At 40.1% G+C, this 13,392-nt stretch overlaps 1 protein-coding gene across 4 annotated transcripts in view; it reads right to left on the minus strand.

The window, feature by feature from the left end:
* The window catches only part of l3mbtl1 (L3MBTL histone methyl-lysine binding protein 1), a 52,442-nt gene that overhangs the window by 34,026 nt on the left and 5,024 nt on the right, over positions 1–13,392 (minus strand). For 3 of the 4 annotated variants that reach the window (XM_052031308.1, XM_052031309.1, XM_052031310.1), the window contains 4 exons: positions 12,102–12,252; positions 7,240–7,390; positions 5,928–6,075; positions 3,724–3,838 (listed from right to left, as the gene is read on the minus strand). In XM_052031308.1, the coding sequence (XP_051887268.1) occupies positions 3,724–3,838; positions 5,928–6,075; positions 7,240–7,390; positions 12,102–12,252 (565 nt within the window). Of the gene's footprint in view, positions 1–3,723; positions 3,839–5,927; positions 6,076–7,239; positions 7,391–8,861; positions 8,944–12,101; positions 12,253–13,392 lie in introns of those variants that run through there. The other variant, XM_052031311.1, reaches the window with a different exon arrangement.

Below are 13,392 nucleotides of genomic sequence, written 5' to 3' on the forward strand. Positions count from 1 at the left end.
AAAGGGAATCCTGGTAGTTTTCTGTCACATTCAACCTGCAAACAATCCCACCAAAACTTATTACAAAGTCATTCAGTTGAATATTGTTTGTGAAACTTTGCTGTGATCAAACTGGCACTGTGTTTACCTAAATAAAAAGCAGTGACTATACTTCAAATTATTTCACTGGCTGTTAGGAGCTCAGAGACATGCCACAGACAGTTGCTTTAGAAACACAAACTTTTTTTCTGTGGTTCAAAATATAGAAACAGATTTGTAAACTAGAATCAACATTTGAGACGTACGAGTGTGTCTTACCCACCAACTTCCTCTTATAATAGGAACGTACCTTCCTTCCACTAGGTGTCAACCTCTGACCTCTCAGCAAAAAATGAAAATACTGCCTTAAGGAGCATTCATAAGACAGGTTATTTATCAGGCAACATGCTGGAGTGCAAAGCTGCTGTACTGTTATAGTATCAAACTGAAACTATTATATCCTGCATATGATCAGTTGTAATATGGAGATCCAAGAGACAGCAGATGCTGGACCCTGGAGCAACACAAGAGATGCTGGAGGAACTCAGCAGATCAGGCAGCACCTATGGCAGGCAATGAACAGTTGAGAAGATGGGTCTCAACACGAGACATCGACTGTCCGTTTCCCTCCATAGATGCTGCCTGACCTGTTGAGTTTCTCCAGCATCTCGTGTGCTGATCAATTGCAATACTTCATTAGACTTCTGTAGATAGTTGCAGCACAGAAAAGTCGGCTCGAAATATTAAGTTTGTTTCTCTCTGCAAAGAGGGTATCTGAGGAAGACATAAAAGACTGCAGATGCTGGAATCTGGAGAAACAAACAACCTGCGGAAGGAACTCAGCAGATCAAGCAGTATCTGTGGGAGGAAAGGAACTGTCGACGTTTTAGGTCCTGATGCAGGGTTTCGACATGAAGTATCGTTAATTCCTTTCCTCCCACAGATACTGCTCGACCCACTGAGTTCCTCCAGCAGATCGTTTGTGGACCTGAGGAAGAACTTTTTCACCCAGCGTATGGTTAGAATCTAGACTCTCACAACATTTAAGAAGTATCTAAATAATAACTTGAATTGCCAAGGCATAGAGGGCAACAGGTCAAGTGCTAGAAGATGGTTTAAGTAACCAAGGGCTTGATGGTCGTCATATACATGGTGGGTCAAAGGATCTGCTTCTGTGCTGTTTGACACTAAGAAAGGTTTGATCCAAAAGTCTCTGCAGAAATATTATTGCTAAATGACCAAGGCCAGCGGCTAAATATTCCAGGGTGCTGTTCTGAATGAACAGACAAGGGAGTGGGGTATCCGTGATTGTAAAGGCTGAATTAAGGGCAGTACAGGGAGAATTACCTTGGTCCAGAAAAAAAGGAAATAAGATTAGTATTTGAAGAGACAACGATGAACAAAGATCAGTTCATAGACCCTCCAACAGAACAAAAATGTTGTTTATACAAGCGTTATGATAAATTTGTAGTAAAACAATAATCATGGACATAACTTTCATTATAAACTGAACAAATTGCCAACGTTACTTAAAAGAATATGTTTATTAAATGCATTCAGGACAATTTTCTGGAACAATTAAGAGGACATTGGAACCCAAAGTAGTGGTGTATCAGATGAGAAAGATGAAGCAATTGTAGAGGTTAACGTGAGCAAGTTCTGTAGGCAGACCAGGCAGGGGCAGGACAAGGAGTGAGGGAAATCTGAGAGGCTAAACTGCACTTATTTTACTACAAGTAGCCTGACGGGTAAGGCAGAAGAACCCAGGGCATGGATTGGCACCTGGGATTCTGATATTACAGCCATTACAGATGCTCCCGGTGTGATAGAGGTAGAGGTTAGAGAAGAGAGTTGCACTATTGATTAGGGAGAACATCACAGCAGTACTTAGGATATCATGGGAGGAACGTCCAGCAAGGCCAGATGGATAGAACTTAGAAATAAAAAAGGGGAATCACTTTAATGGGATTATATGAAAGGGCCCCCCAGCAGTCAATGGGAATTAGAGAAGCAAATATGTAGGGAAATTGCAGATAGGTGGAGGGATAGTAAGGTTGTAATAGTAGGTGATTTTATCTTCCCTAATACTATCTGGGATTGCCATAGTGCTAAGGGATTAAATTGGGCAGAATTTGTTAAGTGTGTCCAGCAAAGTTTTCCGAAACAGTATGTAAATGGTAGATAGCCCCATTAGAGAAAGAGCTACGTTCGGCCTCCTCTTAGGAAATGAGGCTAGGAAAGTAGGTAATGTACCAATGGGTGAGCAGTGGCCATAATTCTGTTAGTTTCAAGATAATTATGAAAAAAGATAGGACTGGTCCACAGGTGCCAAATTGGGACAAGGCTAACTTTGATGGCATGAGGCAGGAACTTGCAAAGGTTGATTGGGAGAGGCTGTTAGCAGGTAAAGGAGCATCTAGCATGTGGGAGGCCTTTAAAAATTAGATAGGGAGAGTTCAGGGCCAGCATGTTCCCCTTAGAGTGAAGGGCAAGGCTGGCAGGATTAGGAACCCTGGTTGATGAGGGATATTGATCAGCAAAAAGGATGAGGCATATCTCAAGTATAGGCAAGTGGGATCAAGCAAGTCCCTTGAGGAGTATAAGGGATGTAGGAGTACCCTTAAGAAGGAAATAAGGAGGGTGAAAAGGGGATTTGAGATATCCGTGGCAGATAAACTAAAGGAGAAGTCTAGAAGATTCTTTTGGCATAGTAAGAGCAAAAAGGTAACAAGGGAGAGAGTAGGTCCCCTTAAGGATCAGTGTGGTAATCTAAAACTGGAGGGTATAGGTTTAAGGTGAGAGGGGAAAGATTTAAAGGGGATCTGAGGGGCAAGTTTTCAATACAGAGGGTGGTGGGTATATGGAATGGGCTGCCAGAGGAAGTGGTAGAGGCAGACACAATTATAATGTTTAAAAGACATTTGGGCAGGTACATGGATAGGAAAGATTTAGAGGGAAATGGGCCAAATGCAGGCAAATGGGACAAGCTCAGCAAGGCACCTTGGTCAGCATGGATGAATTGAGGTGAAGGGGCAACTTCCTTGCTGTATAACTCTATAACTATGAAATGATGGGGCTCCAGTGAGTTTAAAGGGAGCATGGAAACCAGGGCCCCGTTTTTTTGAAGGGAACATGGGAATCAGGCTCCCAGTTTGTTAAAGGGAGCACAGGAACCAGGGCCCGCATGTGTGTTAAAGAGAGCACGGGAAAGGTTTATGGGCTAAATGCAGGCAAATGGAACTAGTGCAGATAGGCATCTTGGTCAGCATGACAGTTTGGGCTGACGGGCCTGTTTCTGTGCTGTATAACTCCATGAATCTAAAAGAAAATGACAGAACCAATCAGGGAACAGATGAATTTCTGTGTTCTGCGTAATGAGGCAGGATTAATAAGGTCATTGCATGGAGACGTGATCAAAATATGACAGAATTCTGTATTTAGTTTGAGAGAGGCCCAGTGTGGATAGAAACAGGAGTTAAATAAAGCCAATTTCAAAGGTTTGACAGCTGAATTACCAAAGATAGATTGGGAAAATAAACTGAAGCTAATGGGTCCAAATTTGCAGAGTACAACCAACCTTTCATACATTCAGCATAAGCAACCACTTCCCCCACATACGCTATATGATAAGACAAATAAACCCTTTTCATTTTTCTTACATGATTTTGTTTTATAACATCACAGATCATGAAACTCAGAACATACTCTGTTCAGGGAAAGTGCAACTGGGTTCATCAGGTCGACTTTGTCTGAATTCCATGTGACTGTTGTCATCCATTAAATGTCCCCTGACTTTTCCAGAATCTTCCTTGCGCTCAGCCTACAAAATATTGTGATGCACAAAGAACAGCCAAGTTTAGAAGTATATTTAAGGTAAGCATCAATTAGTCAATGTTGTTTATATTTGCCGTTTTTACCAGTTTTGTTAGAGTTCAAAGATACTAACACAAAACGTGGTACTTCACATCAGTCAGTTACTGTAGGCCCAAATCTGGTGATCAGCAATAAGTTCCCACTTTCAAAAAAATGTACAACACCAAAGGAGGCCATTTGGCCCATTATGTCCCTGTTGGTTGAAAAAGAGCTAGCCAGCCTGATCCCACCTTCCAGGTCTCTTGCCTTGCAGTTCACATTTCTTCAAGTATACATCAAAGCTCTTTTTAAATGAGCTGAAGATTTCTGTCTCCAGAACTCTTTCTGGCAACAATTTCCCAAACTCCATCTACCTCTGCGCAAACAAAAACATCTTGACTCATCCAACTTTTTATCCAATTACTTTAAAACTATGTTCTCTGGCTTTAATCCCTCTGCTAAGGGAAATAGCTACTTTCTATTTACTCTTTCTCAGCTCCTCATAATTTTAAACACCTCAGTTCAGTCTCTCCTCAGTCAGGCTTGTTCTAAAGAAAACAACCACAGTTGATCTAAACTTTCCTTAGCAGCATCATCTTAAATCTATTCTACACCCTTTCCAGTGTAATCATACTTTTTCTGTAATATGGTGAACAGAACTGTACACAATGCTCAAATTATAACCAAACAAGTTTTGTACACAATTCTAGCATAAACCTGCTCTAATGTTCTGTTTCAACTAATAAAGGAAAGCAGCCAATATGCCTTTGTAACTACTTCATCTACCTGGCCTCCTACCTTATCTGTGGACATACATTCCAAGGTCACTCTGGTCCTCTGCACTTCTCAGTGTTCCCCTATATTGTACATTCCCTTGCCCTGTTGCCTCTCCTTCAGTGTATCACCTCACTCTTCCCTGGATTAAATTCCATTTGCTACTTTCCAAGCCAACCAATGAAGCCAGGGTGGAGACACTCCTCATGAGGTTACTTCTCAGCAGATGGAGTAAAACTTCAGTCGAATATGAAATGGATTTTTAAAAAAAACATGGTATTTTCTTGATCAACAATTATTTGATTTTAATGCAGGAACGCTTTAATGCCTTGAACTGATGTTAATTTTTAAGATTAAAAAGCAAGCACCATTAATTAAAGGTTTGAGGATGAGTACAAGTTCATCCTCATGGGTGCAGTCCAATTCAGAGTCTGTGGTAATAACTCTGGTCTTGCATTCTTCACACTGGACCTCTGCAGCCTTAGACTCTGAGTGACTGTAGTGGCAATATTTCTGAATTTTAGCTTTTATTGTTTTTGTATCAGAACACAACAATAAATAGGTATCACTCTCAGTGGATGATTATTAGTGGCCTGCAGAAGTAGGTTGGAGTCACTCATCTGACTAATTACTTTGTAATCAGCACTAAAATAGGTGCACAGGCAGTCAGTGACCCTACTCTGGCTAACTGTGAGAAAGTAGGTGGCTTCACTCTGGGACTTGGCTACCTGTTCCTGTATTCCTTCCATCAGAATGATTTGACTTAAAACTATGTTGTAGAATCTCATAATAGAATTTATCAGACAAGAGTCAGTAAATCTGAAGTTGCCTCACTGGGTTTAACAAAAGTCAGCTGGAAATCAAAATTACAGCTGTAAAGTATTTGTGTAACAGCAGGATAACCTTACAGTCAGTACATTTAGAAATTAGTACAGTTAGTGTATGTCACAAAAATAGGTGTCCACGTCAGGAGTTTGTGCGTGGAGGTTAGATTGCCCTTCAGGATTTATCTCCATGAAAATTAATGGACAAAAAGACCCAGAGTCCCCACTGACATGTGCTCTCATAATGTAAAATCTCCACAAATGCAGTCAACATGCACCAACTGTAGCACAAGAAACAGCGAAAAGTAACATAAATTGTCCAAGTCCAAAAGAGAAGACACATGCAGAATTTCACAGATTTACATTTAGTTTGCAATTTTCTGAAAGTAGCACTACAATGTTTTTGGGAGAGTATTCAGAAATGCTCAGCACCAAAATATTACAAACTGTAACACCTACCGCCTGCTCCAACTCAGTTAATTCATAATCGTATTCTTCATTGGATTCTGAACTAGGACTCAGGCACACTTTCCTTTTCCTTTTTTTAACCCGTTTTAATATTGCCCCAGCACTTCTCTTCACTGCTGCACTGCCCATTCTGAGTGACCTGTTTATAAGTAAGAAGTTAATTGCATCATGTGAAAGGTATTATGTAAACATGGAGCTGAGACCTACAGCTTATGTAACAAAGACTGTAAAATAGACAATCATATTTTTTAGTCAATTGATTGATTTCTAGAATGCCTAATAGATCTGTACATATCATAAGTTCTAGTTTTACTCAGAAGTGTACTGCATCAAGATAATTTTTCCCAGAAACCTGTGTAATGTGGATTATCTACTGGGGAAAATAAATTCTCAAGTAAACTTGCTATAGGACCTATGATACCTACTCTCGTCACATCTCCATGAAGTGCAGTGACCTGTCATAAAGAAAAATTCTGCACCTACCTTGCACAACAAAAGTCCCGCAAACATCAGCAAGATGATCAATCAATAAATCAGCTTCAGATTGTAATGGTACCAAAAGACTCCCCTGATCTTTCCTGATGAGTGCCATGGAATTTTCTTAATTTTCTTTCCTCCAATGAGACCTTGGTTGCGAGTCCAAATGCTGAAATTGTCAGGGTCGTCGTGGTTACAGCTGGCATTCACTTGGCGAGAGCAACTGCACAGCTGTTTGATTTATTTTTCAATTTCCAGCAGCTTGCTGCAAAATATTAATGGCTGGGCCATGATCTCAGTGCAAGATTTGCTGTGCGGCACATGTTATCTTGTGCCACATCCATTATGCAATCTGCTAAAAATCTTCCAAATTATCCATGTTTTTACATTTTGATATTTTTTATTTTAAGATGGTGCCTCAATTTGTGACTTCTCCATTATTACATTTTTGAGATTACACATGAGTCAAGCCAGTAGGAGACAAGACTTCAGTTCAGGGAACATCTTTTCATGATTGGAAAATAATCCAAGGTAGTGTTTTTGAAGAGTCTTTGGCTCTAATTGCACAGGACAGATTGAGTCAAGGATTCAGGGTCCACTAATTGGCAGTGGACTGCAATTTCAGGGCTACGTCAGGTCTTTTATCCATACTGGATTGGACTTTGCGCTGAGTACAGTCATAGGACCAACAAGATATAGTGCCTCTTTTATCCATCAAGTACGTACCCATTATAATGGTATAAATCTAAGAATTTACACTAGTTGTCACAAATGAAAATGTTTCTTGTATACTTCTGATAGATAACTTTGAATGTGAACATCTTACTTCTCTTTAAATTGGTGCAGACAATGCTCACTGCAGAACCTTCTATCACTTCTGACTTCATCCACTGTATAAGAGTGGCCACAGTTTGTGCAGCAACAGACACTTCCCACATGTGGCTGCTCATTCATGTAAGATGCATTTGTCTGTTTCACTGTAAGAATAAGATACCATAAATAATTATTATCATTTGAAAAATTACTCCACTATTAATTGATTTGAATATGGGCATGAACTTCACCACCAAGACTCTGTTTAATTATTAACTAATTCATTAATGCTATTAAAATGAAAGGTGAGTAAATGACACATGTGTATACACTTTCTACTAACAGATGGCAATGTATTTCCATTTAATGCAAGATATCTATCGATCCTTTAATTTTTTAATCAGCCCCAAGTATTCTTGGCAATATGAAAATTTTAGTTGACATTTTAATGCTGATGCATTCAACCTGAAAGTAACACAAGATCAACAAGTGTCCTTGGTGATTAATAGTTTTCATTCTATTGATACCAGCTCCTACTGTAAATTTGTTTTTTCTTTGGTGCCACAATCTGTAACTATTTTCTTTTATTCAAACTGCTATCTTGAAATGTTTTGTGAATCTGAAAATCTAATGAAAGGAATGCATCAGGTTTAAGGAAACTCATTCAATTTATACAAATTTTGATTTTTTTGAGAAACTTTTGATAATAGAGAACCTATCTGGAAGGATGGGGAATTAATATTTTATAAACAATCAAACTTAGTACAATGGAGTGATACACTGTACAAGACTAGAAAATTAATGTGTAATTTTCTGGAGAAATGAGATATAATTCACACTGAAGATCCTCTTCATTGAGTTCTTTATTTCAGATGTATCACTTTTGACTACTATCACATGGAACCTGAGAAGACAGAAGAATTCAAAGCAACTTTATTAATGAGTTGCTGTGTCATTCTTTCCAATTGTGAGTCAGCGATTCAATAGCAGAAGCCTGAGAATAGATTACCCACCTACCATCTTACATGCACATCTACAGGGCTTGAGAAGACCAGCATTACAGAATATGGAGAAAATAACAGGTTTGTATCATCATTGAAATATTAGTAATGCAAAGTATTAAGAACAAGAATCTAAAAATCATATTCTATGGCTCTTCCTTTGTCTAGTTTAAATTAAAATTCACAGAATAGCACACAAAAGAACAGAAAATATACTATGGCTCTATATCAAATTACTTAATTAATTTGGCTTTACCCTTAAAACAGAAATGAATTTAGATATGCAAAACAGAAGCATTGCTAATCAAGTAGCAGACTGATATTTCAATTTTGATAATAAGCAATGCAGACCAGGGGCTCGGCAAACTTATGCAGTGTCACTGGGAGGAGATGAATGAGCAGCATCTTCACACTTACCAGGCCACTGTTACTTACTTGTTCATTCACACTCTCTATAATTTACTCTCAATTCATGAAATCACACTAATAGCTACCTTCAGTCACCAAACAAAGCACAGTACACTCAGCAATTAGGGGCTAGGCTGCGCCATGCTTGTTATGCTTCTAGGCCCTGCAAATTTTCAACAACTAGAAGCTAAGCACAGTTGCACAGCTAATAGAGTCATTGCCTCACAGTTCCAGCAACCCGTGTTCAATCCTGATCTGCAGTGCTGTCAGTGTGGAGTTTGCACGTTCTCCGTGAAACTGGGTGCTCCGGTTTCCTTCCACAAGTGAGTTGGTAGGTTAATTGGCTGCTGTAAATTCCCCCTAGTGCGCAGGAGAGTGGTAGAATCTACAGGGAGTTGAAGGGAATGTGGGGAGAATAAAATGAGTTAGGGTAGGGTCAGTGCAAAGGCAGGCACTTGACGGTCAGAGTGGACTTGGTGGTCTGAAGGGCCTGTTTCCATACTATATCTCTCTATGACACTATGACTCCAAGCACCATTTTTCCACCCATTTCAGTCACCACGATGCAAATGGCGCTCGGGACAGTATTAGCCTGGATCGCACATTGGAGGTGTAGGATGGGATGATCCCTCTTCAAAGTCTTGCTTTTATCTATTCTGCAAGTAATGATAAAGTCTGTTGCCAATAATTTGGAACGGGGCTGAAAAGCGGCATGAGGAAAAACTGAAAAGCATGGAGGTGAATTAATGCAAATAACAGGTGAATTATCCTGCCTTCTTTCAGGTAAACAGCTGAGCACTCAGGAGAAAATCTTAGGCATTAAACGGAGGCATTATGAATTTATATATCACTTACATCCATATAAATGGCTTTCGACTGAATGCTGCAAGATTTCTTGAATATTTCATATGTGAGGATATGGTAACCATAGCATATATAAATTTTCCCCATAAATAGACAGACTAGCAACCATTTTACATCAATGGCCCTTCAGAAATCATGTAAAACTACAGGTGGCAGTTTAATTATCAATTTTTTAGGATCATAATGTAATATTCCTTTAATTAGCGTCAGCTCACTAATTAATTTGAAATAGATCAAGCTAATTTTACGTTTATAAGTAATTAGCTAAGTTTTTCGAATTACTTAGAAATGTTGTGCTATCTAATTAAAACACGATTCCAATTAGTTACAGGCAATTTCTGAATAATTAATGATGCACAGAAAACAAATTCCAACAAAAGCCGATTCATTTTATTTCACATCTCTCCCCCCTTCGTTCTTTTTCTTTTGTGACAACCAAATGACAACCTTTCTCTGTCAGGAAGTCTTCAAACTTGCACTGGATACAGACTGACATTAGATGCAGGTCTGATGCTGGGGAAAAAGTTGGACATTGTCGCTCAAATCGTGGAAACGATCGCTAACAGGATTTACTCCATGTTGTGTAAACAGTGTCATCTTAGCATAATATCTTATGATCATCATTTAAGCACCTATGAGTTTATGGGATTTTGCAATGAGACATTTCTGTGTTTTTGTAACATTGTAAACGATGCAATCAGAATTTTTTTGTGCATGGTTATCCTTTTCCTGACACTCTTTCTCTTCACCTACTTCTGGTGTAGCTGGAATAATAGTGACAAGACAAAATTTCCCTCTTAGATTTAAGACATAGAAATTGTCCCAGACACAAGAAAGACTACAAATGCTGGAAATCTGGAGCAACACACAAAATGCTGGAGGAACTCAGCAGGTCAGGCAGCATCTATGGAGGGAAATAAACAGTCGACATGTTGGGCCAAAACCCTTCTTCAGGACTGGAAAGAAAGAGGGCAGAAGCCAGAATAAAAGGGTGGGGGGGGAGGGGGAGGAGCACGAGCTGGCAGGTGATGGGTGAATCCAGGAGGGGAAGGGCGGTAGGTGGGGGAGGGGTGGGGAGAAGCGGGAATGATGTGAGAAGCTGGGAGGTGATAGGTGGAAGAGACAGAGGGCTGAACAAGATGGAATCTGATAGGAGAGGACAGTAGACCATGGAATAAAGGGAAGGAGGTAGGGAACCAGAGAGAGGAAGGTGTGGGTGATGGGAAGGTCGGAGGGCATGGGAGGGGAAAGAGAAGGGGTAAAGGGACTAGAGGGATAAGGGAAAACCAAAAAAAAGGGGAGGGGAAACAGGGGGAGTGGTTACCAGAAGTTAGAAAAATCAATGTTGATGCTGTCAGGTTAGAGATTACCAAGACGGAATACGAGGCATTTAGGCTCAACTTAGCAGTAGAGGAGGCCGTGGACAGACACGTCAGTGTGGGAATGGGAAGTAGAATTAAAATGGCTGGCCACCGGGAGATCCTAGCAGTTCCTGTGGATGGAGCAAAGGTGCTCGATGAAGTGATCCCCCAATCTGTGTCAGGTCTCACCGATGTAAAGGAGGCCGCACCGGGAGCACCGGATGCAATAAGTGACCCCAATTGATTCACATGTGAAGCGCTGTCTCAGCTGGAAGGACTGTTTAGGGCCCTGAATGGCAGTGAGGGAGAAGGTGTAGGGGCAGGTGTAACACAGCACGGTTGCAGGGATAAGGGCCTGGAGGGGAAATCGGTGCAGAAGGATGAGCTGACAAGCGAGTCATGGATAGAGTGATCCCTACAGAAAACGGAGGGAGGAAGGGGAGACATGCCTGGTGGTGGGATCCCATTGGAGATGGCAGAAGTTGCGGAGAATGATATGTTGGATACAGAGGCTCATGGGGTGGTAGGTGAGGACAAGGGGAACCCTATCCCTGTCTGGAAACTGTCCCAGACATCTGCTCAAGACACATTGGAACCCAACGATCAGCACAAGCACTAGAGATACAAGGTTAAATTTCCTCTTTACACTGCCCTTTTGAAATGTTTTCAAGGGGAGTACCGCACCACTGCCCACAAACTCTGCCCAAGATCACAAAGTGAATATAAACATATGCAAACAAAAACTGTCAAAAGATTTTTTAAAATTTTAAAACACACATCAAGTGACATGAAAAATAATTTTTTGATGATTGAAAGATCACGTGAAAACCAGTGATGACTAAAGCAGAAAATTACAGCTGGAACAATAAAATACAATGCAGTAACTACACAAAAGTTATTAAATAATGGAACCTAAAAAACCTTTAATTTGCACGAATGATAATTTGCCACATTGCTGCTGAATCTATGGAAACCACCCCGTCAGCATACCCCACCTGCCAGCACCCCGGTCCTACAAAAAGTGAAAGCTCTCCAGTGCATTCTTTGCCTCCAGTTAGAACTAAGTTTAACATGTATCTTAAAGACTAACTGAAAAATAATTACCAAAATAAGAGGCATAATGCAACTCAAAATTTACCAGAGACTTAGATTTGAAACAATGTCGAGACTGTTTAAAATCTGCTGAATCAACTGTAGGTTATGACCCGAAATGCCACTGTATCCCAGTAGATATGCCTTACCTTCATTAGGAGTGGTTGTATTCCAGCCAGCCTCACTGCAAGTATCACTCTCAGCTTCTACAGGTGTTGCTGGAGATATTTTCGTCACTGATTTTGTCACAATACCTTCTGAGCTGACAACCTCCAGAACTCCAAATTCATTCAGTCGGAACTACAAAGAAAAACAAATGCATCATTTAACACTCATCCACCAAAAACACTTAAGAAGAAGCAAATAAACATCACCAGAGGAACTAGTTGAGCAAGTTAATGGTAAAATGTTTTTCTTCCATTTAATTCTTTGTGAAATTATGGAATATATTGCACTAATTGGCCGAAGCATTGAGTATACGAGTTGAGATGTCATTTTACAATTGTAGAAAATGTTGATTAAGCCACACTTGGAGTATTGTGTGCAGTTCTGGTCACCACACTATAGGAAAGACATGACTAAGCTACAGAAAAGATTCACAAGAATGTTGCCTGGATGGAGGGCTTGGGTTATCAGGAGATTGGATAGACTAGGTGTGTTTTCCCTGGAGTGACAGAGGCTGAGAGGTGACATGATAGAGGTATATAAAATTGTGGGAGGCATGGATAGGGTAGATAGCCAGTGCCTGTTTCCCATGGTAGGGGTGTTTAAAACTAAAGGGCATAGCTTTAAGGTGAGAGGGAGGTTTAAAGGAGATCTGAGCAGTAAATTTTTCATACAAATAACAGTTGGTATCTGGAATGAGCTGCCAGAGGTGGTGGTGGAGGCAGGAACAGTAACAACATTTAATAGGCATCTGGACAAGTACTTGAATGAGCTAGGGATAGAGGGATATAGAATTCATGCAGGCAAGTGGAATTAGTATGGAGTGGCATGATGGTCAGCATAGAGGTGTAGGGCCAAACAACCGGTTTCTATGCTGTACAACTGTGATTATAAAAATCAAACATCTTCTAACTTCGCATTTAGAGTTCAGATCTTATAAACAAAACCCTCACTGAATAGAATCCATTAAGATTTATGTTTTAATTCCAGAGAAAAAAAAACTGAGGGAGAACAATCCATTGAATGCGCACATGCTGATTTAGTACAGTATTTTTTTTCTATCATTAATATGTGTTGTGCAGACATCAAAGAATCATAAATTACAGGAGACCATTCAGCCCATTGCACCTAAACAATTTATTTGAAAAAAGATGTCTCAAAATCCACTTTCTTCGTCTTTCCTCCTAACGTTGCATTTCTCCCCTTTTTAAGTAAGTATCTCATTTCTTTTTGAAAGTTGACATTGAATCTGCAATCAGCATCCTTTCAAGCAGT

Source organism: Pristis pectinata, chromosome 16 (assembly GCF_009764475.1).
Source record: "Pristis pectinata isolate sPriPec2 chromosome 16, sPriPec2.1.pri, whole genome shotgun sequence".
Classification (NCBI taxonomy): Eukaryota; Metazoa; Chordata; class Chondrichthyes; order Rhinopristiformes; family Pristidae; genus Pristis; species Pristis pectinata.